The 25,837-nt window shown below is 40.7% G+C and overlaps 1 protein-coding gene and 1 long non-coding RNA gene across 2 annotated transcripts; one reads left to right on the forward strand and one right to left on the reverse strand.

The window, feature by feature from the left end:
- On the reverse strand, nt 1-25,179 carry LOC116608917 (delta-like protein 3). The gene is made up of 6 exons (XM_048721340.1): nt 25,082-25,179; nt 22,639-23,052; nt 20,910-21,104; nt 20,761-20,814; nt 20,592-20,654; nt 1-594 (listed from the first exon to the last, which is right to left on the reverse strand). Exons 2-6 carry the CDS (start codon nt 22,994-22,996, stop codon nt 194-196), a joined length of 1,071 nt encoding a protein of 356 aa, XP_048577297.1. The 5' UTR covers nt 22,997-23,052; nt 25,082-25,179; the 3' UTR covers nt 1-193.
- On the forward strand, nt 4,459-5,189 carry LOC125559745. Its single transcript, XR_007306410.1, has 2 exons — nt 4,459-4,637; nt 4,822-5,189. It is a non-coding gene; the product is annotated as an uncharacterized LOC125559745 (long non-coding RNA).
- Nucleotides 25,180-25,837: the final 658 nt, after the last annotated feature.

Here is a 25,837-nt window from a genome sequence, read left to right on the forward strand (position 1 = left end):
CTTGTTATAGCTGTGACTATAGCTGACTATTCTATGCCGTGCTGGTTATAGCTGTGACTATAGCTGACTATTCTATGCCGTGCTTGTTATAGCTGTGACTATGGCTGACTATTCTATGCTGTGTTGGTTATAGCTTTGTTTAGTGTGGCGGTTTGAATAGCTGTGTTCAGTGTTCAGTATGCCAGTTTTGTGTTCAGTACTTCCAGTGGAGCAGATCTTGATAATTCGCCGCAGGGCGCTTCTCAAATTCCTGATATGCGTTGCTTTGCGCATGCTCAGAAACTTTTTGTTTGGCAGCATCATGTGTGGGGCCCGCGACAGGCTTCAGGGACTCGTATGTAGATGATTGGCCCACCTCCTCGTAAGTGTGATCCGAGTCTGCCGCCCTCGGTGTCATTTCAATGGGGTTGTCATAGCAGTGATCCGCATCATCAGCCTTGATACCTTCGGTGGAATGAATCCGTTTTCTGTTTTCCATGTATTTGCGCACGCGCCAGGAGATGAGACCGATGATTATGAGGCCACCCGCGGAGCAAGCAGAGACTATGGTTACTATGGTAACAGTGCCTGAGGCCTGCTTGGCTGGCTTTTTACCTGGAATAAAATAAAAAATTGTTTCGATGTTACTTTCACGCAACTATTGTCAAGTGACTGACATAATAATTTCTATTGAGAGCTCAAAGGAATGTCGCGTAAGCACTTTCCCAACAAAAGGGCATAGAAATTTTACATGGTATCTCATGTCCCATTTACTTCGTTGACACCATTGCCTGAATTGCCAATTACTATTTATGCTAAGGATTTAAAGCATCTGCTTTACCTCAAAGAACTTCTTTTGTCGCTTTGATCAATATTATCATTTTAAGAAGCGCTCCGCTAATCCATTCAAGATGAAATGCAATAGTCAAAAAAATGATTTTTCAATAATTTGTCTATAGACTTATATTTGTCTCCTGATTACAAAAATGCGTTTCTTTTTGAAATCGAACGAATATTAAATATTTAATGGATTTTCCTTATTTTACTCGGCTTGACCCCGAAAAACACTACAAAATTTGAACCAAGTATCGCTACCTGAAGTGCGAAAAATAAACAGCGCAGAAACACAGCAACACCACAGGAGGCAACCAGGATATGTGCTCTCAATATTATTTTAATCTTGGCTTAATCCAGTTAAAATAGAATATTTGACAGATTTTCTCAAATATAGCCTCGCATCCATCATTTTGCACGATCGTCAAACCGACAAATTAAGGCCTTAAAAGTCGCATCTGGTACATTGCTCTATCAAAAATGGTCATTTTTCCTGAAAAGTTAGTCACTTACTTGCCTAGAATCTGAAATAAAATTTTGGGGATAATAAAATCCAGAGCGCTGAGAGCGCCAAGAAGATACAACACTTCACAGGTTATTGACCTTTCAAACTTGGGCCAACTGTGACACCAACAGCTAAATTGGCAGGGAAATTTGGCTTTTGCCGACGCTCCCACCTCGAAACAACGCTGAAAACAAATTTGAGGACCAACAAATATGTGTGTTATCACTTGCAGTCTTCGTTGTGCGAGATGATTAAGGCAAAACAGGTATTTGAATGCGTATTTGAATAGATTATAACTAGTCTTGTGTAATGTTTGTGTCCAGACAATTCGTAACATAGATCAAAACAACAAATTAAGTGGTATCGAATTTTCCTCACCTCAGCTTGGGAAAGTACTTGATAGGCATCGTTTTTTATCAATGCCTTTTCCCCTACAAGCGCATAAAAACAATTCGGCTTGCGATCTCGGAATGTTTTTTATGGTGCTTCCACCGGCAGCGCACACAGGAATCCCAAAGTTTCTAAAACACAACGCAAAAAAAATTAGAGAAAACAGAAAGAGCAACTCATCAAAAAATCTGATTCCTTATTTTGGAATAGAATAAAATAAATAATGCCCAACCGTAAGGATTGTTTGAAATTGTAAGCCATCGAAGTTATCGAATGATGGATTTTATTCCTTGCGGAGCGGAAGTTACATATCTTGTGTGAAATTGACAGTTGGCAATAAACAGATAGTTTTTCATACCATTACCAGGTACGTTCTATGAGTGTTTATACACTGGTTTCTTCTTGCTGTCCGTTTTGCACAGTTTTAGTGAGAATATAGCTTTTTGCTCATACTCTCAGTTCCTAGGCCAGTAGGCGGGGCGTGTTGCGCTAGTCAAGACAACCCTGGTATAGTGCGGTGCCTGAATATCACAAACTGCACACAAGATATCAAGAAGCATCTCCGTTCCTTGGGGGTGAGAGATTCACCAAAGCTGGTTCTGGCCGGTGCAAGTAAAACATTCTCAACATTGGCGCACTATGAATAACCACTTTTTAAAACCTACAGTTTGATTTGCTGTTCAGGTTCAGGTCTGTGTCCAAACAATTCGTGACATTCAGCTTGGGAAAGCACTTGATAGGCATCGTTTTTTATCAATGTCCGTTCCTCTACGAAGACCTAACTCAACTACGGTTGATTATTGTTGGAACACAATAATCAGCGCTTATTCATGTTAGCATGTGACATGCCACAGAAAAACCATAACGGTTTTATTCACAAGGATGGGTAGGACAATTAGGACACATTGATACTAACAAATTTATGATATTGCCCTTTAGTCATTGCTGTGAAATTGTATCCGAAATATATTAACAAAAACTGATAGCAAGTAATTTTTTTAAAAACGGACACAAAATATCACAATAGTTTGAAAGCCCCCAAAATTAACGTTTGTCACAGAGGAAATCATTCTGTACAGTACACAATCAGATCTTCATGGAAGAATCTAGCGCTCTATGGGGGTATTTGGCTCTGGCGCTGTTCACGGGGTGGGGGGGGGGGATCTGGCTCTGTCAACAAGGAAATCTGGCTCTGGTGCTGTCCACGGGGCGATTTGCTCTTGTCCACGGGGGGATATGGCTTTTGCGCTGTCCACGGGGGGATCTGGCTTTTGCGCTGTCCACGGGGGGATCTGGCTTTTGCGCTGTCCACGGGGGGATATGGCTTTTGCGCTGTCCACGGGGGGATCTGGCTTTTGCGCTGTCCACGGGGTATCTGGCTCTGGCGCTTCCCACCATGATATCTGGCTCTGGCTCTGTCAATAGGGAAATCTGGTTCTGGCGCTGTCCACGGGGGTTTCTTGCTATGGCGCTGTCCACGGGGGTTTCTTGCTATGGCGCTGTCCACGGGGGTTTCTTGCTCTGGCACTGTCCACGGGAGGATCTGGCTCTGTCCACGGGGGGATCTGGCGCTGTCCACGGGGGGATCGGGCGCTGTCCACGGGGGTTTCTTGCTCTGGCACTGTCCACGGGGGGGGGGGGGGGGGGGGGTTCTTGCTCTGGCACTGTCCACGGGGGTGGGGGGGGGGGTCTTGCTCTGGCGCTGTCCACGGGGGGATCTGGCTCTGGCGCTGTACCACGGGGGGGATCTGGCTCTGGCGCTGTACCACGGGGGGGATCTGGCTCTGTCCACGGGGGATCTTGCTCTTGTCCACGGGGGGATCTGGCTCTTGCGATGTCCACGGGGGTATCTGGCTCTGGCGCTGTCCACCGTGGTATCTGGCTCTGTCAACAAGGAAATCTTGAACTGGCGCCGTCCACGGGGGGATCTTGCTCTAGCTCTGTCCATGGGGGGCCTAGCTCTGGCGCTATCCACGGGGGGAAAAGGTTCGGGCGCTGTACACGGTAGGGTATGGTTCGGAGGTTCTTGCTCTGGCGCTGTCCACGGGGGGATCTGGCTCTGGCGCTGTAGACAGGAAAATCTGGATCTGGCACTGTCCACGGGATATCTGGCTCTTGCGCTGTCCACGGATATCCCACGTTCCGCAGCAGCAGTTCTTACGATTACTGCGCCATCTGATGCGCCATGTGCATCGCGGTGGCTTGAGCAGATAGGGAGCTTTGTGTATTTTCCTTCAAGGTCAAACAAACCTGGACAGCAAATCAAACTGTATGTTTTAAAAAAAGTGGTTATTCATGAACGTCAATGTTAAAATTGTTATACCTGCACTTGCCAGAAGCAGCTTTGGTTCGCAATTTAGCGATAAAACGGAGATGCCTCTTGATATCTAGTGCAGTTTGTGATATTCACTAGCGAAAAACGCCTACGAACTGAGAGTATGAGCAAAAAGCCATATTCTCATTAAAACTTTGCAAAACGGACAGCAAGAAGAGACCAGTGTATAAAAACTCATACAACGTACCTGGTACTGGTATGAAAAACTATCTGTTTATTGCCAACTGTCAATATCACAAGATATGTAACTTCCGCTCCGCAAGGAATAAAATCCATCATTCGATAACTTCGATTGCTTACAATTTCAAACGATCCTTACGGTTGGACATTATTTGTTTTATTCTATTCCAAAATAAGGAATCAGATTTTTTGATTAGTTGCTCTTTCTCTCTCTTTTTTTTTTTTTTTTTTTTTTTTTTTGCATTGTGTTTGAGAAACTTTGGGATTCCTGTGTGCGCTGCCGGTCACGTGGAAGCACCATGAAAAACATTCCGAGATCGCAAGCCGAAGCGAGTTAAACAGCGTTTTTATGCGTTTGTAGAGGAACAAGCATTGATAAAAAACGATGCCTTTTAAGAACTTTCCCAAGCTGAGGTAAGGAAAATTTAACTTGTTGTTTTGATCTATGTTACTAATTCTTTGGACACAAATATTACGCAAGACTAGTTATAATATATTCAAATAATCACTCAAATACGTGTTTTTTCTAAATTATCTCGCACAACGAAGAATGCAAGTAATAACACACATATTTATTGGTCCTCAAATTTTTTTTCAGCATTGTATCGAGGAGGGAGCTTCTGCAAAAGCCAAATTTCCCTGCGAATTCAGCAGTTGGTGTCATAGTTAGCCCAAGTTAAAAGGTCAATTACCTGTGAAGTGTTGTATCTTCTTGGCGCTCTCAGCGCTCCGGATTTTATTATCCCCAAAATTTTATTTCAGATTCTAGGCAAGTAAGTGACTGTCTTTTCAGGAAAAATGATCATTTTTGATAGAGCAATGTACCAGATGCGACTTTTAAGGCCTCAATTTGTCGGTTTGACGATCGTGCAAAATGATGGATGCGAGGCTATATTTGAGAAAATCTGTCAAATATTCTATTTTAACTGGATTAAGCCGAGATTAAAATAATATTGAGAGAACATATCCTGGTTGCCTCCTGTGGTGTTGCTGTGTTTCTGCGCTGTTTTTTTTCGCACTGCAGGTAGCGATACTTGGTTCAAATTTTGTAGTGTTTTTCGGGGTCAAGCCGAGAAAAATAAGGAAAAATCCATAAAATATTTAATATTCGTTAGATTTTAAAAAGAAACACATTTTTGTAATCAGGAGCCAAATATAAGTCTATAGACAAATTATTGAAAAATCATTTTTTTGAGTATTGCATTTCATCTTGAATGGATTAGCGGAGCACTTCTTAAGAACTCCAAGCATCTGCTTACATCAAAGAGATCCTTTCATCTTCCTAAATTATATTTTCCAACACCCGTCCTTTTCGCAAAGGGACCGGCTTTCACCTTTTCCGGCACAAAGAAAATTACTTTGTAATAGTCAGCTATAGTCACAGCTATAACGAGCACAGCATAGAATATTCAGCTATAGTGACAGCTATAACAAGCACAGCATAGAATTGTCAGCTATAGTCACAGCTATAACAGGCACGGCATAGAATAGTTAGCTATAGTCACAGCTATATCAAGCACAGCATAGAATAGTCAGCTATAGTCACAGCTATAACAAGCACGAAATACAATAGTCAGCTATAGTCACAGCTATAACAAGCACAGCATAGAATAGTCAGCTATAGTCACAGATATAACAATCACAGCATAGAAAAGTCAGCTATAGTCACAGCTATAACAAGCACGGCATAGAATAGTCAGCTATAGTCACAGCTATAACAAGCACAGCATAGAATAGTCAGCTATAGTCACAGCTATAACAAGCACAGCATAGAATAGTCAGCTATAGTCACAGCTATAACAAGCACAGCATAGAATAGTCAGCTATAGTCACAGCTATATCAACCACAGCATAGAATAGTCAGCTATAGTCACAGCTATATCCAGTATGGCATAGAATAGTCAGCTATAGTCACAGCTATAACCAGTATGGCATAGAATAGTCAGCTATAGTCACAGCTATAACCAGTATGGCATAGAATTGTCAGCTATAGTCACAGCGATAACAAGCACAGCATAGAATAGTTAGCTATAGTCACAGCTATATCAAGCACAGCATAGAATAGTCAGCTATAGTCACAGCTATAACAAGCACAGCATAGAATAGTAAGCTATAGTCACAGCTATAACAAGCATGGCATAGTATAGTCAGCTATAGTCACAGCTATAACAAGCACGGCATAGAATAGTCAGCTATAGTCACAGCTATAACAAGCACAGCATAGAATAGTCAGCTATAGTCACAGCTATAACAAGCATGGCATAGAATAGTCAGCTATAGTCACAGCTATAACAAGCACAGCATAGAATAGTCAGCAATAGTCACAGCTATAACAAGCACAGCATAGAATAGTCAGCTATAGTCACAGCTATAACAAGCACAGCATAGAATAGTCAGCTATAGTCACAGCTATATCAAGCACAGCATAGAATAGTCAGCTATAGTCACAGCTATAACAAGCATGGCATAGAATAGTCAGCTATAGTCACAGATATAACAAGCACGGCATAGAATAGTCAGCTATAGTCATAGCTATAACAAGCACAGCATAGAATAGTCAGCTATAGTCACAGCTATAACAAGCACAGCATAGAATAGTCAGCTATAGTCACAGCTATATCAAGCACAGCATAGAATAGTCAGCTATAGTCACAGCTATAACAAGCATGGCATAGAATAGTCAGCTATAGTCACAGATATAACAAGCACGGCATAGAATAGTCAGCTATAGTCACAGCTATAACAAGCACGGCATAGAATAGTCAGCCATAGTCACAGCTATAACAAGCACAGCATAGAATAGTCAGCTATAGTCACAGCTATAACAAGCACAGCATAGAATAGTCAGCTATAGTCACAGCTATAACAAGCACAGCATAGAATAGTCAGCTATAGTCACAGCTATAACAAGCACAGCATAGAATAGTCAGCTATAGTCACAGCTATAACAAACACAGCATAGAATAGTCAGCTATAGTCACAGCTATAACGAGCACAGCATAGAATAGTCAGCTATAGTCAAAGCTATAACCAGTATGGCATAGAATAGTCAGCTATAGTCACAGCTATAACCAGTATGGCATAGAATAGTCAGCCATAGTCACAGCTATAACAAGCACGGCATAGAATAGTCAGCTATAGTCACAGCTATAACAAGCACAGCATAGAATAGTCAGCAATAGTCACAGCTATAACAAGCACAGCATAGAATAGTCAGCTATAGTCACAGCTATAACAAGCACGGTATAGAATAGTCAGCTATAGTAACAGCTATAACAAGCACAGCATAGAATAGTCAGCTATAGTCACAGCTATAACAAGCACGGCATAGAATAGTCAGCTATAGTCACAGCTATAACAAGCACAGCATAGAATAGTCAGCTATAGTCACAGATATAACAAGCACGAAATAGAATAGTCAGCTATAGTCACAGCTATAACAAGCACAGCATAGAATAGTCAGCTATAGTCACAGCTATAACAAGCACGGCATAGAATAGTCAGCTATAGTCACAGCTATAACAAGCACGAAATAGAATAGTCAGCTATAGTCACAGCTATAACAAGCACGGCATAGAATAGTCAGCTATAGTCACAGCTATATCAACCACAGCATAGAATAGTCAGCTATAGTCACAGCTATAACAAGCACGGCATAGAATAGTCAGCTATAGTCACAGATATAACAAGCACAGCATAGAATAGTAAGCTATAGTCACAGCTATAACAAGCACGGCATAGAATAGTCAGCAATAGTCACTGCCATAACAAGCACGGCATAGAATAGTCAGCTATAGTCACAGCTATAACAAGCACAGCATAGAATAGTCAGCTATAGTCACTGCCATAACAAGCACGGCATAGAATAGTCAGCTATAGTCACAGCTATAACAAGCACAGCATAGAATAGTCAGCTATAGTCACAGCTATAACAAGCACGAAATAGAATAGTCAGCTATAGTCACAGCTATAATCAGTATGGCATAGAATAGTCAGCTATAGTCACAGCTATAATCAGTATGGCATAGAATAGTCAGCTATAGTCACAGCTATAACCAGTATGGCATAGAATAGTAAGCTTTAGTCACAGCGATAACAAGCACAGCATAAAATAGTCAGCTATAGTCCCAGCTATATCAAGCACAGCATACAATAGTCAGCTATAGTCACAGCTATAACAAGCACAGCATAGAATAGTCAGCTATAGTCACAGCTATATCAAGCACAGCATAGAATAGTCAGCTATAGTCACAGCTATAACAAGCACGGCATAGAATAGTCAGCTATAGTCACAGCTATAACAAGCACGGCATAGAATAGTCAGCTATAGTCACAGCTATAACAAGCACGGCATAGAATAGTCAGCTATAGTCACAGCTATAACAAGCACAGCATAGAATAGTCAGCTATAGTCACAGCTATATCAACCACAGCATAGAATAGTCAGCTATAGTCACAGCTATAACAAGCAAGAAATAGAATAGTCAGCTATAGTCACAGCTATAACAAGCACAGCATAGAATAGTCAGCTATAGTCACAGATATAACAATCACGGCATAGAAAAGTCAGCTATAGTCACAGCTATAACAAGCACAGCATAGAATAGTCAGCTATAGTCACAGCTATATCAACCACAGCATAGAATAGTCAGCTATAGTCACAGCTATAACAGGCACGGCATAGAATAGTCAGCTATAGTCACAGCTATATCAAGCACAGCATAGAATAGTCAGCTATAAGTCACAGCTATAACCAGTATGGCATAGAATAGTCAGCTATAGTCACAGCTATAATCAGTATGGCATAGAATAGTCAGCTATAGTCACAGCTATAACCAGTATGGCATAGAATAGTCAGCTTTAGTCACAGCGATAACAAGCACAGCATAGAATAGTCAGCTATAGTCCCAGCTATATCAAGCACAGCATAGAATAGTCAGCTATAGTCACAGCTATAACAAGCACAGCATAGAATAGTCAGCTATAGTCACAGCTATATCAAGCACAGCATAGAATAGTCAGCTATAGTCACAGCTATAACAAGCACAGCATAGAATAGTCAGCTATAGTCACAGCTATAACAAGCACAGCATAGAATAGTCAGCTATAGTCACAGCTATAACAAGCACAGCATAGAATAGTCAGCTATAGTCACAGCTATAACAATCACGGCATAGAATAGTCAGCTATAGTCACAGCTATAACAAGCACGGCATAGAATAGTCAGCTATAGTCACAGCTATAACAAGCACAGCATAGAATAGTCAGCTATAGTCACAGCTATAACAAGCACGGCATAGAATAGTCAGCTATAGTCACAGCTATAACAAGCACAGCATAGAATAGTCAGCTATAGTCACAGCTATAACAAGCTCGGCATAGAATAGTCAGCTATAGTCACAGCTATAACAAACACAGCATAGAATAGTATGCTATAGTCACAGCTATAACAATCACGGCATAGAATAGTCAGCTATAGTCACAGCTATATCCAGTATGGCATAGAATAGTCAGCTATAGTCACAGCTATAACCAGTATGGCATAGAATAGTCAGCTATAGTCACAGCTATAACCAGTATGGCATAGAATTGTCAGCTATAGTCACAGCGATAACAAGCACAGCATAGAATAGTTAGCTATAGTCTTAGCTATATCAAGCACAGCATAGAATAGTCAGCTATAGTCACAGCTATAACAAGCACAGCATAGAATAGTAAGCTATAGTCAGAGCTATAACAAGCATGGCATAGAATAGTCAGCTATAGTCACAGCTATAACAAGCACGGCATAGAATAGTCAGCTATAGTCACAGCTATAACAAGCACAGCATAGAATAGTCAGCTATAGTCACAGCTATAACAAGCATGGCATAGAATAGTCAGCTATAGTCACAGCTATAACAAGCACAGCATAGATTAGTCAGCAATAGTCACAGCTATAACGAGCACAGCATAGAATAGTCAGCTATAGTCACAGCTATAACCAGTATGGCATAGAATAGTCAGCTATAGTCACAGCTATAACAAGTATGGCATAGAATAGTCAGCCATAGTCACAGCTATAACAAGCACGGCATAGAATAGTCAGCTATAGTCACAGCTATAACAAGCACAGCATAGAATAGTCAGCAATAGTCACAGCTATAACAAGCACAGCATAGAATAGTCAGCTATAGTCACAGCTATAACAAGCACGGCATAGAATAGTCAGCTATAGTCACAGCTATAACAAGCACAGCATAGAATAGTCAGCAATAGTCACAGCTATAACAAGCACAGCATAGAATAGTCAGCTATAGTCACAGCTATAACAAGCACGGTATAGAATAGTCAGCTATAGTAACAGCTATAACAAGCACAGCATAGATTAGTCAGCAATAGTCACAGCTATAACAAGCACAGCATAGAATAGTCAGCTATAGTCACAGCTATAACAAGCACAGCATAGAATAGTCAGCTATAGTCACAGCTATATCAAGCACAGCATAGAATAGTCAGCTATAGTCACAGCTATAACAAGCATGGCATAGAATAGTCAGCTATAGTCACATATATAACAAGCACGGCATAGAATAGTCAGCTATAGTCACAGCTATAACAAGCACAGCATAGAATAGTCAGCTATAGTCACATCTATAACAAGCACAGCATAGAATAGTCAGCTATAGTCACAGCTATATCAAGCACAGCATAGAATAGTCAGCTATAGTCACAGCTATAACAAGCATGGCATAGAATAGTCAGCTATAGTCACAGATATAACAAGCACGGCATAGAATAGTCAGCTATAGTCACAGCTATAACAAGCACGGCATAGAATAGTCAGCCATAGTCACAGCTATAACAAGCACAGCATAGAATAGTCAGCTATAGTCTCAGCTATAACAAGCACAGCATAGAATAGTCAGCTATAGTCACAGCTATAACAAGCACAGCATAGAATAGTCAGCTATAGTCACAGCTATAACAAGCACAGCATAGAATAGTCAGCTATAGTCACAGCTATAACAAACACAGCATAGAATAGTCAGCTATAGTCACAGCTATAACGAGCACAGCATAGAATAGTCAGCTATAGTCACAGCTATAACCAGTATGGCATAGAATAGTCAGCTATAGTCACAGCTATAACCAGTATGGCATAGAATAGTCAGCCATAGTCACAGCTATAACAAGCACGGCATAGAATAGTCAGCTATAGTCACAGCTATAACAAGCACAGCATAGAATAGTCAGCAATAGTCACAGCTATAACAAGCACAGCATAGAATAGTCAGCTATAGTCACAGCTATAACAAGCACGGCATAGAATAGTCAGCTATAGTCACAGCTATAACAAGCACAGCATAGAATAGTCAGCAATAGTCACAGCTATAACAAGCACAGCATAGAATAGTCAGCTATAGTCACAGCTATAACCAGTATGGCATAGAATTGTCAGCTATAGTCACAGCGATAACAAGCACAGCATAGAATAGTCAGCTATAGTCACAGCTATAACAAGCACAGCATAGAATAGTAAGCTATAGTCAGAGCTATAACAAGCATGGCATAGAAAAGTCAGCTATAGTCACAGCTATAACAAGCACGGCATAGAATAGTCAGCTATAGTCACAGCTATAACAAGCACAGCATAGAATAGTCAGCTATAGTCACAGCTATAACAAGCATGGCATAGAATAGTCAGCTATAGTCACAGCTATAACAAGCACAGCATAGATTAGTCAGCAATAGTCACAGCTATAACAAGCACAGCATAGAATAGTCAGCTATAGTCACAGCTATAACAAGCACAGCATAGAATAGTCAGCTATAGTCACAGCTATATCAAGCACAGCATAGAATAGTCAGCTATAGTCACAGCTATAACAAGCATGGCATAGAATAGTCAGCTATAGTCACATATATAACAAGCACGGCATAGAATAGTCAGCTATAGTCACAGCTATAACAAGCACAGCATAGAATAGTCAGCTATAGTCACATCTATAACAAGCACAGCATAGAATAGTCAGCTATAGTCACAGCTATATCAAGCACAGCATAGAATAGTCAGCTATAGTCACAGCTATAACAAGCATGGCATAGAATAGTCAGCTATAGTCACAGATATAACAAGCACGGCATAGAATAGTCAGCTATAGTCACAGCTATAACAAGCACGGCATAGAATAGTCAGCCATAGTCACAGCTATAACAAGCACAGCATAGAATAGTCAGCTATAGTCTCAGCTATAACAAGCACAGCATAGAATAGTCAGCTATAGTCACAGCTATAACAAGCACAGCATAGAATAGTCAGCTATAGTCACAGCTATAACAAGCACAGCATAGAATAGTCAGCTATAGTCACAGCTATAACAAACACAGCATAGAATAGTCAGCTATAGTCACAGCTATAACGAGCACAGCATAGAATAGTCAGCTATAGTCACAGCTATAACCAGTATGGCATAGAATAGTCAGCTATAGTCACAGCTATAACCAGTATGGCATAGAATAGTCAGCCATAGTCACAGCTATAACAAGCATGGCATAGAATAGTCAGCTATAGTCACAGATATAACAAGCACGGCATAGAATAGTCAGCTATTGTCACAGCTATAACAAGCACGGCATAGAATAGTCAGCCATAGTCACAGCTATAACAAGCACAGCATAGATTAGTCAGCAATAGTCACAGCTATAACAAGCACAGCATAGAATAGTCAGCTATAGTCACAGCTATAACAAGCACAGCATAGAATAGTCAGCTATAGTCACAGCTATATCAAGCACAGCATAGAATAGTCAGCTATAGTCACAGCTATAACAAGCATGGCATAGAATAGTCAGCTATAGTCACATATATAACAAGCACGGCATAGAATAGTCAGCTATAGTCACAGCTATAACAAGCACAGCATAGAATAGTCAGCTATAGTCACATCTATAACAAGCACAGCATAGAATAGTCAGCTATAGTCACAGCTATATCAAGCACAGCATAGAATAGTCAGCTATAGTCACAGCTATAACAAGCATGGCATAGAATAGTCAGCTATAGTCACAGATATAACAAGCACGGCATAGAATAGTCAGCTATAGTCACAGCTATAACAAGCACGGCATAGAATAGTCAGCCATAGTCACAGCTATAACAAGCACAGCATAGAATAGTCAGCTATAGTCTCAGCTATAACAAGCACAGCATAGAATAGTCAGCTATAGTCACAGCTATAACAAGCACAGCATAGAATAGTCAGCTATAGTCACAGCTATAACAAGCACAGCATAGAATAGTCAGCTATAGTCACAGCTATAACAAACACAGCATAGAATAGTCAGCTATAGTCACAGCTATAACGAGCACAGCATAGAATAGTCAGCTATAGTCACAGCTATAACCAGTATGGCATAGAATAGTCAGCTATAGTCACAGCTATAACCAGTATGGCATAGAATAGTCAGCCATAGTCACAGCTATAACAAGCACGGCATAGAATAGTCAGCTATAGTCACAGCTATAACAAGCACAGCATAGAATAGTCAGCAATAGTCACAGCTATAACAAGCACAGCATAGAATAGTCAGCTATAGTCACAGCTATAACAAGCACGGCATAGAATAGTCAGCTATAGTCACAGCTATAACAAGCACAGCATAGAATAGTCAGCAATAGTCACAGCTATAACAAGCACAGCATAGAATAGTCAGCTATAGTCACAGCTATAACAAGCACGGTATAGAATAGTCAGCTATAGTAACAGCTATAACAAGCACAGCATAGATTAGTCAGCAATAGTCACAGCTATAACAAGCACAGAATAGAATAGTCAGCTATAGTCACAGCTATAACAAGCACAGCATAGAATAGTCAGCTATAGTCACAGCTATATCAAGCACAGCATAGAATAGTCAGCTATAGTCACAGCTATAACAAGCATGGCATAGAATAGTCAGCTATAGTCACATATATAACAAGCACGGCATAGAATAGTCAGCTATAGTCACAGCTATAACAAGCACAGCATAGAATAGTCAGCTATAGTCACATCTATAACAAGCACAGCATAGAATAGTCAGCTATAGTCACAGCTATATCAAGCACAGCATAGAATAGTCAGCTATAGTCACAGCTATAACAAGCATGGCATAGAATAGTCAGCTATAGTCACAGATATAACAAGCACGGCATAGAATAGTCAGCTATAGTCACAGCTATAACAAGCACGGCATAGAATAGTCAGCCATAGTCACAGCTATAACAAGCACAGCATAGAATAGTCAGCTATAGTCTCAGCTATAACAAGCACAGCATAGAATAGTCAGCTATAGTCACAGCTATAACAAGCTTAGCATAGAATAGTCAGCTATAGTCACAGCTATAACAAGCACAGCATAGAATAGTCAGCTATAGTCACAGCTATAACAAACACAGCATAGAATAGTCAGCTATAGTCACAGCTATAACGAGCACAGCATAGAATAGTCAGCTATAGTCACAGCTATAACCAGTATGGCATAGAATAGTCAGCTATAGTCACAGCTTTAACCAGTATGGCATAGAATAGTCAGCCATAGTCACAGCTATAACAAGCACGGCATAGAATAGTCAGCTATAGTCACAGCTATAACAAGCACAGCATAGAATAGTCAGCAATAGTCACAGCTATAACAAGCACAGCATAGAATAGTCAGCTATAGTCACAGCTATAACAAGCACGGCATAGAATAGTCAGCTATAGTCACAGCTATAACAAGCACAGCATAGAATAGTCAGCAATAGTCACAGCTATAACAAGCACAGCATAGAATAGTCAGCTATAGTCACAGCTTTAACAAGCACGGTATAGAATAGTCAGCTATAGTAACAGCTATAACAAGCACAGCATAGAATAGTCAGCTATAGTCACAGCTATAACAAGCACGGCATAGAATAGTCAGCTATAGTCACAGCTATAACAAGCACAGCATAGAATAGTCAGCTATAGTCACAGATATAACAAGCACGAACTAGAATAGTCAGCTATAGTCACAGCTATAACAAGCACAGCATAGAATAGTCAGCTATAGTCACAGCTATAACAAGCACGGCATAGAATAGTCAGCTATAGTCACAGCTATAACAAGCACGAAATAGAATAGCCAGCTATAGTCACAGCTATAACAAGCATGGCATAGAATAGTCAGCTATAGTCACAGCTATATCAACCACAGCATAGAATAGTCAGCTATAATCACAGCTATAACAAGCACGGCATAGAATAGTCAGCTATAGTCACAGATATAACAAGCACAGCATAGAATAGTAAGCTATAGTCACAGCTATAACAAGCACGGCATAGAATAGTCAGCTATAGTCACAGCTATAATCAGTATGGCATAGAATAGTCAGCTATAGTCACAGCTATAATCAGTATGGCATAGAATAGTCAGCTATAGTCACAGCTATAACCAGTATGGCATAGAATAGTCAGCTTTAGTCACAGCGATAACAAGCACAGCATAGAATAGTCAGCTATAGTCCCAGCTATATCAAGCACAGCATACAATAGTCAGCTATAGTCACAGCTATAACAAGCACAGCATAGAATAGTCAGCTATAGTCACAGCTATATCAAGCACAGCATAGAATAGTCAGCTATAGTCACAGCTATAACAAGCACGGCATAGAATAGTCAGCTATAGTCACAGCTATAACAAGCACAGCATAGAATAGTCAGCTATAGTCACAGCTATAACAAGCACAGCATAGAATAGTCAGCTAGAGTCACAGCTATATCAAGCACAGCATAGAATAGTCAGCTATAGTCACAGCTATAACAAGCACGGCATAGAATAGTCAGCTATAGTCACAGCTATAACAAGCACGGCATAGAATATTCAGCTATAGTCACAGCTATAACAAGCACAGCATAGAATAGTCAGCTATAGTCACAGCTATATCAAGCACAGCATAGAATAGTCAGCTATAGTCACAGCTATAACGAGCACGGCATAGAATAGTCAGCTATAGTCACAGCTATATCAAGCACAGCATAGAATAGTCAGCTATAGTCACAGCTATAACAAGCACGGCATAGAATAGTCAGCTATAGTCACAGCTATAACAAGCACGGCATAGAATAGTCAGCTATAGTCACAGCTATAACAAGCACGGCATAGAATAGTCAGCTATAGTCACAGCTATAACAAGCACAGCATAGAATAGTCAGCTATAGTCACAGCTATAACAAGCACGGCATAGAATAGTCAGCTATAGTCACAGCTATAACAAGCACAGCATAGAATAGTCAGCTATAGTCACAGCTATAACAAGCACGGCATAGAATAGTCAGCTATAGTCACAGCTATAACAAACACAGCATAGAATAGTCAGCTATAGTCACAGCTATAACAATCACGGCATAGAATAGTCAGCTATAGTCACAGCTATATCCAGTATGGCATAGAATAGTCAGCTATAGTCACAGCTATAACCAGTATGGCATAGAATAGTCAGCTATAGTCACAGCTATAACCAGTATGGCATAGAATAGTCAGCTATAGTCACAGCCATAACCAGTATGGCATAGAATAGTCAGCTATAGTCACAGCGATAACAATCACAGCATAGAATAGTCAGCTATAGTCACAGCTATATCAAGCACAGCATAGAATAGTCAGCTATAGTCACAGCTATAACAAGCACGGCATAGAATAGTAAGCTATAGTCACAGCTATAACAAGCACGGCATAGAATAGTCAGCCATAGTCACAGCTATAACAAGCACAGCATAGAATAGTCAGCTATAGTCACAGCTATAACAAGCACAGCATATAATAGTCAGCTATAGTCACAGCTATAACAAGCACAGCATAGAATAGTCAGCTATTGTCACAGCTATAACCAGTATGGCATAGAATAGTCAGCTATAGTCACAGCTATAACAAGCACAGCATAGAATAGTCAGCTATAGTCACAGCTATAACCAGCATGGCATAGAATAGTCAGCAATAGTCACAGCTATATCAAGCACAGCATAGAATAGTCAGCTATAGTCACAGCTATAACAAGCACGGCATAGAATAGTCAGCTATAGTCACAGCTATAACAAGCACGGCATAGAATAGTCAGCTATAGTCACAGCGATAACAAGCACGGTATAGAAGGGTCAGCTATGTCACAGCTATAACAAGCACGGCATAGAATAGTCAGCTATAGTCACATCTATAACCAGAACGGCATAGAATAGTCAGCTATAGTCACAGCTATAACAAGCACAGCATAGAATAGTCAGCTATAGTCACAGATATAACAAGCACGAACTAGAATAGTCAGCTATAGTCACAGCTATAACAAGCACAGCATAGAATAGTCAGCTATAGTCACAGCTATAACAAGCACGGCATAGAATAGTCAGCTATAGTCACAGCTATAACAAGCACGAAATAGAATAGCCAGCTATAGTCACAGCTATAACAAGCATGGCATAGAATAGTCAGCTATAGTCACAGCTATATCAACCACAGCATAGAATAGTCAGCTATAGTCACAGCTATAACAAGCACGGCATAGAATAGTCAGCTATAGTCACAGATATAACAAGCACAGCATAGAATAGTAAGCTATAGTCACAGCTATAACAAGCACGGCATAGAATAGTCAGCTATAGTCACAGCTATAATCAGTATGGCATAGAATAGTCAGCTATAGTCACAGCTATAATCAGTATGGCATAGAATAGTCAGCTATAGTCACAGCTATAACCAGTATGGCATAGAATAGTCAGCTTTAGTCACAGCGATAACAAGCACAGCATAGAATAGTCAGCTATAGTCCCAGCTATATCAAGCACAGCATACAATAGTCAGCTATAGTCACAGCTATAACAAGCACAGCATAGAATAGTCAGCTATAGTCACAGCTATATCAAGCACAGCATAGAATAGTCAGCTATAGTCACAGCTATAACAAGCACGGCATAGAATAGTCAGCTATAGTCACAGCTATAACAAGCACAGCATAGAATAGTCAGCTATAGTCACAGCTATAACAAGCACAGCATAGAATAGTCAGCTATAGTCACAGCTATATCAAGCACAGCATAGAATAGTCAGCTATAGTCACAGCTATAACAAGCACGGCATAGAATAGTCACAGCTATAACAAGCACGGCATAGAATATTCAGCTATAGTCACAGCTATAACAAGCACAGCATAGAATAGTCAGCTATAGTCACAGCTATATCAAGCACAGCATAGAATAGTCAGCTATAGTCACAGCTATAACGAGCACGGCATAGAATAGTCAGCTATAGTCACAGCTATATCAAGCACAGCATAGAATAGTCAGCTATAGTCACAGCTATAACAAGCACGGCATAGAATAGTCAGCTATAGTCACAGCTATAACAAGCACGGCATAGAATAGTCAGCTATAGTCACAGCTATAACAAGCACGGCATAGAATAGTCAGCTATAGTCACAGCTATAACAAGCACAGCATAGAATAGTCAGCTATAGTCACAGCTATAACAAGCACGGCATAGAATAGTCAGCTATAGTCACAGCTATAACAAGCACAGCATAGAATAGTCAGCTATAGTCACAGCTATAACAAGCACGGCATAGAATAGTCAGCTATAGTCACAGCTATAACAAACACAGCATAGAATAGTCAGCTATAGTCACAGCTATAACAATCACGGCATAGAATAGTCAGCTATAGTCACAGCTATACCCAGTATGGCATAGAATAGTCAGCTATAGTCACAGCTATAACCAGTATGGCATAGAATAGTCAGCTATAGTCACAGCCATAACCAGTATGGCATAGAATAGTCAGCTATAGTCACAGCGATAACAAGCACAGCATAGAATAGTCAGCTATAGTCACAGCTATATCAAGCACAGCATAGAATAGTCAGCTATAGTCACAGCTATAACAAGCACGGCATAGAATAGTAAGCTATAGTCACAGCTATAACAAGCACGGCATAGAATAGTCAGCCATAGTCACAGCTATAACAAGCACAGCATAGAATAGTCAGCTATAGTCACAGCTATAACAAGCACAGCATATAATAGTCAGCTATAGTCACAGCTATAACAAGCACAGCATAGAATAGTCAGCTATTGTCACAGCTATAACCAGTATGGCATAGAATAGTCAGCTATAGTCACAGCTATAACAAGCACAGCATAGAATAGTCAGCTATAGTCACAGCTATAACCAGCATGGCATAGAATAGTCAGCAATAGTCACAGCTATATCAAGCACAGCATAGAATAGTCAGCTATAGTCACAGCTATAACAAGCACGGCATAGAATAGTCAGCTATAGTCACAGCTATAACAAGCACGGCATAGAATAGTCAGCTATAGTCACAGCGATAACAAGCACGGTATTGAAGGGTCAGCTATGTCACAGCTATAACAAGCACGGCATAGAATAGTCAGCTATAGTCACATCTATAACCAGAACGGCATAGAATAGTCAGCTATAGTCACAGCTATAACAAGCACAGCATAGAATAGTCAGCAATAGTCACAGCTATAACCAGAACGGCATAGAATAGTCAGCTATAGTCACAGCTATAACAAGCACGGTATAGAATAGTCAGCTATAGTCACAGCTATAGCAAGCACGGCATAGAATAGTCAGCTATAGTCACAGCTATAACAAGCACAGCATAGAATAGTCAGCTATAGTCACAGCTATACGGTTCAATAGGAAGTGCACGCATAAAAAGGGAGGCAGAGAAAGGTAGAATTAGAGCAGAAGACCCGGAGGAACCAGGACTGACGGAATTAAGCAAGTACCAATCTAGGCTGTTATCTTGTCTACGTTGTCGCGAACCCCCCCGTGACATTACAATGACTTATTATAACCTAGCTATAAGATGCCTGGGCGGAACAGACGAGAACGCTGGCTTTATGAACCTTCGAGACCCTGAACTTATGTAAGAACTTGAGCGCGAGCGTGAAAACCAGTCGAACTTAAACGCAAGAAAAATCCTTCGCTTGCACCTGTTGCACTTTGCTCGAGTGTAGGCAAGTTATTCTCCGTAAATTTTAACACCTTATGTCATTTTAGGTTATTTACCTTGAATCGGCTAATTTGGGCATTAAGCCAAACGACTCCTGGATTCGTTTAAGAGATGACTTTGGGGTAAACCAATTTTAGGGTGGTAATATCACAAGGCAACTTTACGAAAGTTTTACGTCCAAACTTATTTATGTTAATATAACCTGTGAAAAGTGGTCTAGAAAAGGATTTCATTTCGAGATGATGATAGTCGTACCGGTACAATATGGGGTCTTTTTTTGTTTTTAAAATTTTATGGTAGATATTTTTGGTTTTGACATTTTGGTCTATATTGATGAATGATAATGAGACTTACCCATGCCTGGAAGAGTATCGGTAGGAGTTTGTGTCGTAGGACCAGATGGTGTACTCTCTTGAGCTTAAATATCAATCAGGACTAACATTATAGCAGAGGTTAAAGGATAACTCGCCCTCGAATATACGAGACAGACAGACAGAAGGACAAGAAAACGGATGGTCATTACCATTTGTGTGGTCACGGTCTTGTGTGCTCTGTGGTCGAGTTGTTGTTACAGGGGCTGTACAAAAAAGTAATTAAGCAGTAATAGATATTCATTACTTAATAAAATGGATCAGATATCTATATATACGCCGTTTAACTTAGCCTTGGTGCCTATACACGTCTTCCCGTCGCCAATAAGACCGTCAGGACACGATCGACACAACACTCCATCCGGGATTTCTCTGCACTTAACTCCTGGGTAACACGTGTCTTCGCCACAAATGCGCTCTTTCTCATCACATAGGGCGCCTTTATAGCCCACGTGACATCGGCAAGTGTAGTTGTTTATTCCATCGATACATGTTCCTGAGAATGAATGATCAAAATTTCAACAACAATTGTCGAGTCCCGATAACGGATCATGCAAAAGAAATGTGGAAACATTGGGTTATCGGGGTGTTGTTCGAATGAAGATGTTCGAATAACAGAGTGTTCTTGTTACCGTGGGTTCGGGTTTCTGGGTATTCGGGTTACTGGGTGTTCGAGTTATTGAGGATTCGGGTTATTGAGGGTTCGGGTTACAGGATGTTCGAGTTTTTGAGTTTTCGGGTTACTGGATGTTCGGGTTATTAAGGATTCGGGTTACTGGGTGTTCGGGTTATTTAGGGTTCGGGTTACTGAGTGTTCGGGTTATTGAGGGTTCGGGTTACTTGGTGTTCGGGTTATTGAGGGTTCGGGTTACTTGGTATTCGGGTTATTGAGGATTCGGGTTACTGGGTGTTCGGGTTATTGAGGGTTCAGGTTACTGGGTGTTTGAGTTATAGAGACCAAAAATCCTCGATTTTTATACCCTACCAAAGACCTACGGCCAAAATTACATACTCTACCGCTCAAAATTATACCCAATAAGTCGTGATTAAAGCGGAAATTCACTGTCAATCAAATGGTGTTTAAATAAATTGTCTTTTTCGCTTAATGCGGCAATGTGTGTATTGGTCATCCATACTGACAACATTGTCCACTCTACCAGAGACCTAACAAGAAAACAAGCAAAAAGCGAAAAAAAGATACCCTATCGTAGACCTCAAGAGCCCAAACACCCTACCCTAAAGGGCGGCACATACCCGTATAACAAATATGAGGGAGTACCCACCCCCTCCGGGCTAGCTTTCTTGTTTTTCCACGGCGTTTGCGCTACTCGATCGAGCCACTGTGAAAATATAAGCGCTTTATTTTCTTCACAAACGTTTTGCTAACTTTCAATACATCTGCGATTTTCGTGTTATTCAAGCCAACCTGAACGAGCAAGTAAACAACTCTCCAACGAAGAGCAAGTGGGTAACTTCGAACCATTTCGATCAGTAATGGCGGCTTTCCGTTTCAGGTACCGGCTCCATTTGATTGACGGCTGAGAATCGCCAATTGCCAATCGCCGATTAAGCTCAGGTGGTCGCGTAACAATGCATACAGTGGTAAAACCCGATAAAAGGCAATAGCTCTTTCAAACTTCATTAATTATTCAATAGCTATTTTGCCAATCTGGTGAACGGTTCTGGTCACAAGAATGGAACTATTCTAGCGAGACTCGGAAAGCGTGACCAAATAGGTTTCATTTCCTGGAGAAAGCGGAGTTGAATAAAAGTGAGTTTTGAATGTTTTCACTACATAAACCATTACATTTACTACTTAACTAACATTACTCGATTAAAAGTTTTTTTATTATTAATAAGTACATGCTAGATCAAATATGATCGCTCATGCAAACGTGATATTTTAATATCGTGCAAACGTGCTACACACAAACATGGTAACTAAAATGTACCATAAAGAATGGGGGTAATGGTGACAAATGATTCACAAGATTACCACCTCGCCATCATTTCACGGGCTTTCGCCTTACCGTTGACACAAAGGCTAGGTTGGCAATCATCAATGTCACTTTCACATCGGCTTCCGTTGAATCCCGCAGGGCAGGCGCACTCGTACTGGCCAGACCCCCGTGGGTGGTAGGGGTGGGGATGGCATGTTCCCCCGTGTTGGCACGGGCACTCCATCGCCTTTACAGTAACTGTCGTTGTATCGCTGGCGTTGCACTCATCGGTGGCTACGAATTTGAACGTCTTGCTGTCGGAGGTGGTCATGGTGATGTTCAGTTGTCCATCTGGCGTGAACACGTAGCCCTGCGCGTCGGTGTTGGCAAGGGAGTACGTAACGGGACGGTTATCTGGATCCAGAACTTCAATCTGAAGCGATAACATCTCTCCAACTAATGCGAATTGAACTGGAAGTGTGGTGAAAACAGGCGGGGAATTAACTGAAAAAGATATTTAAGTAATATTTAGTCAATATAAAATTGCCACTTCATTGAAATAGCCAGTGTTTTCATTATCAAATCTAAAAAAAAAAAATAAAAACTAAAGTTCAAACTTCGGACACCGTTTTTGTTCTTGACTTCTTCGCTTCGAATGCATGTATCCGTAAAGTGTTGCCTTGCGTAAATAGCGCCACAAAATCACGTATTCCATTTTGTAGCATTTTGAATTCTAAATTATTCAAACTATTTACTTCAAAGTGTGTGATGACCATGAATCACTGGCTGAAAGATTCCTCTATCGTTTTCACCATTACGCTTGTTCCATGTAAACTGACTATTTGCGTTTCACAATTACGCTTGTTCCATGTAAACTGACTGTTTGCGTTCCAGCATTACGCCTGTTCCATGTAAACTGACTGTTTGCGTTTTACAATTACGCCTGTTCCATGTAAACTGGCTCTTTGCGTTTTTCCTTTACGCCTGTTCCATGAAAACTGACTGTTTGCGATTTACCTTTAAGCCTGTTTCATGTAAACTGACTGTTTATGTTTAACCTTTACGCCTGTTCCATGTAAACTGGCTCTTTGCGTTTTACCTTTACGCCTGTTCCATGTAAACTGACTGTTTGTGTTTTACCTTAAAGCCTGTTCCATGAAAACTGACTGTTTGCGTTTTACCTTTACGCCTGTTCCATGTAAAAATGACTGTTTGCGTTTTACCTTTACGCCTGTTCCCTGTAAACTGGCTGTTTGCGTTTTACCTTTACGCGTATTCCATGTAAACTGGCTCTTTGCGTTCTACATTTAGGCCTGTTCCATGTAAACTGGCGCTTTGCGTTCTACATTTACGCTTGTTCCATGTAAACTGACTGTTTGTGTTTTACCTTAACGCCTGTTCCATTTAAACTGACTGTTTGCGTTTTACCTTTACGCCTGTTCCATGAAAACTGACTGTTTGCGTTTTACCTTTACGCCTGTTCCATGTAAAAATGACTGTTTGCGTTTTACCTTTACGCCTGTTCCATGTAAACTGACTGTTTGTGTTTTACCTTAACGCCTGTTCCATTTAAACTGACTGTTTGCGTTTTACCTTTACACCTGTTCCATGAAAACTGACTGTTTGCGTTTTAGCTTTACGCCTGTTTCATGTAAAAATGACTGTTTGCGTTTTACCTTTACGCCTGTTATATGTAAACTGACTGTTTGCGTTTTACCTTTACGCGTGTTCCATGTAAACTGTTTGCGTTTTACCTTTAGGCCTGTTCCATGTAAACTGGCGCATTGCGTTCTACATTTACGCTTGTTCCATGTAAACTGACTGTTTGTGTTTTACCTTAACGCCTGTTCCATTTAAACTGACTGTTTGCGTTTTACCTTTACGCCTGTTCCATGAAAACTGACTGTTTGCGTTTTACCTTTACGCCTGTTCCATGTAAAAATGACTGTTTGCGTTTTACCTTTACGCCTGTTCCATGTAAGCTGACTGTTTGTGTTTTACCTTAACGCCTGTTCCATTTAAACTGACTGTTTGTGTTTTACCTTAACGCCTGTTCCATTTAAACTGACTGTTTGCGTTTTACCTTTACGCCTGTTTCATGTAAAAATGACTGTTTGCGTTTTACCTTTACGCCTGTTCCATGTAAAAATGACTGTTTGCGTTTTACCTTTACGCCTGTTCCATGTAAACTGACTCTTTGTGTTTTACCTTAACGCCTGTTCCATTTAAACTGACTGTTTGCGTTTTACCTTTACACCTGTTCCATGAAAACTGACTGTTTGCGTTTTAGCTTTACGCCTGTTTCATGTAAAAATGACTGTTTGCGTTTTACCTTTACGCCTGTTCCATGTAAACTGACTGTTTGCGTTTTACCTTTACGCGTGTTCCATGTAAACTGTTTGCGTTTTACCTTTAGGCCTGTTCCATGTAAACTGGCTCTTTGCGTTCTACATTTACGCCTGTTCCATGTAAATTTGCTCTTTGCGTTTTACCTTTACGCCTGTTCCATGTAAACTGGCTCTTTCCATTTTGCCTTTACGCCGACTCCATGTAAATTGGCTGGTATCTGGCTGGCATTGACGACACCACTCATTCGGTTTAGCATCGTTTTGCGCAAAACAGTGGCCATTGATCAAGCTATAGTCACAGCTATATCCAGTACGGCATAGAATAGTCAGCTATAGTCACAGCTATAACCAGTATGGCATAGAATAGTCAGCTATAGTCACAGCTATAACCAGTATGGCATAGAATTGTCAGCTATAGTCACAGCGATAACAAGCACAGCATAGAATAGTTAGCTATAGTCACAGCTATATCAAGCACAGCATAGAATAGTCAGCTATAGTCACAGCTATAACAAGCACAGCATAGAATAGTAAGCTATAGTCACAGCTATAACAAGCATGGCATAGAATAGTCAGCTATAGTCACAGCTATAGCAAGCACGGCATAGAATAGTCAGCTATAGTCACAGCTATAACAAGCACAGCATAGAATAGTCAGCTATAGTCACAGCTATACGGTTCAATAGGAAGTGAACGCATAAAAAGGGAGGCAGAGAAAGGTAGAATTAGAGCAGAAGACCCGGAGGAACCAGGACTGACGGAATTAAGCAAGTACCAATCTACGCTGTTATCTTGTCTACGTTGTCGCGAACCCCCCGTGACATTACAATGACTTATTATAACCTAGCTATCAGATGCCTGGGCGGAACAGACGAGAACGCTGGCTTTATGAAGCTTCGAGACCCTGAACTTATGTAAGAACTTGAGCGCGAGCGTGAAAA

Source organism: Nematostella vectensis, chromosome 14 (genome assembly GCF_932526225.1).
Source record: "Nematostella vectensis chromosome 14, jaNemVect1.1, whole genome shotgun sequence".
NCBI classification, from domain to species: domain Eukaryota; kingdom Metazoa; phylum Cnidaria; class Anthozoa; order Actiniaria; family Edwardsiidae; genus Nematostella; species Nematostella vectensis.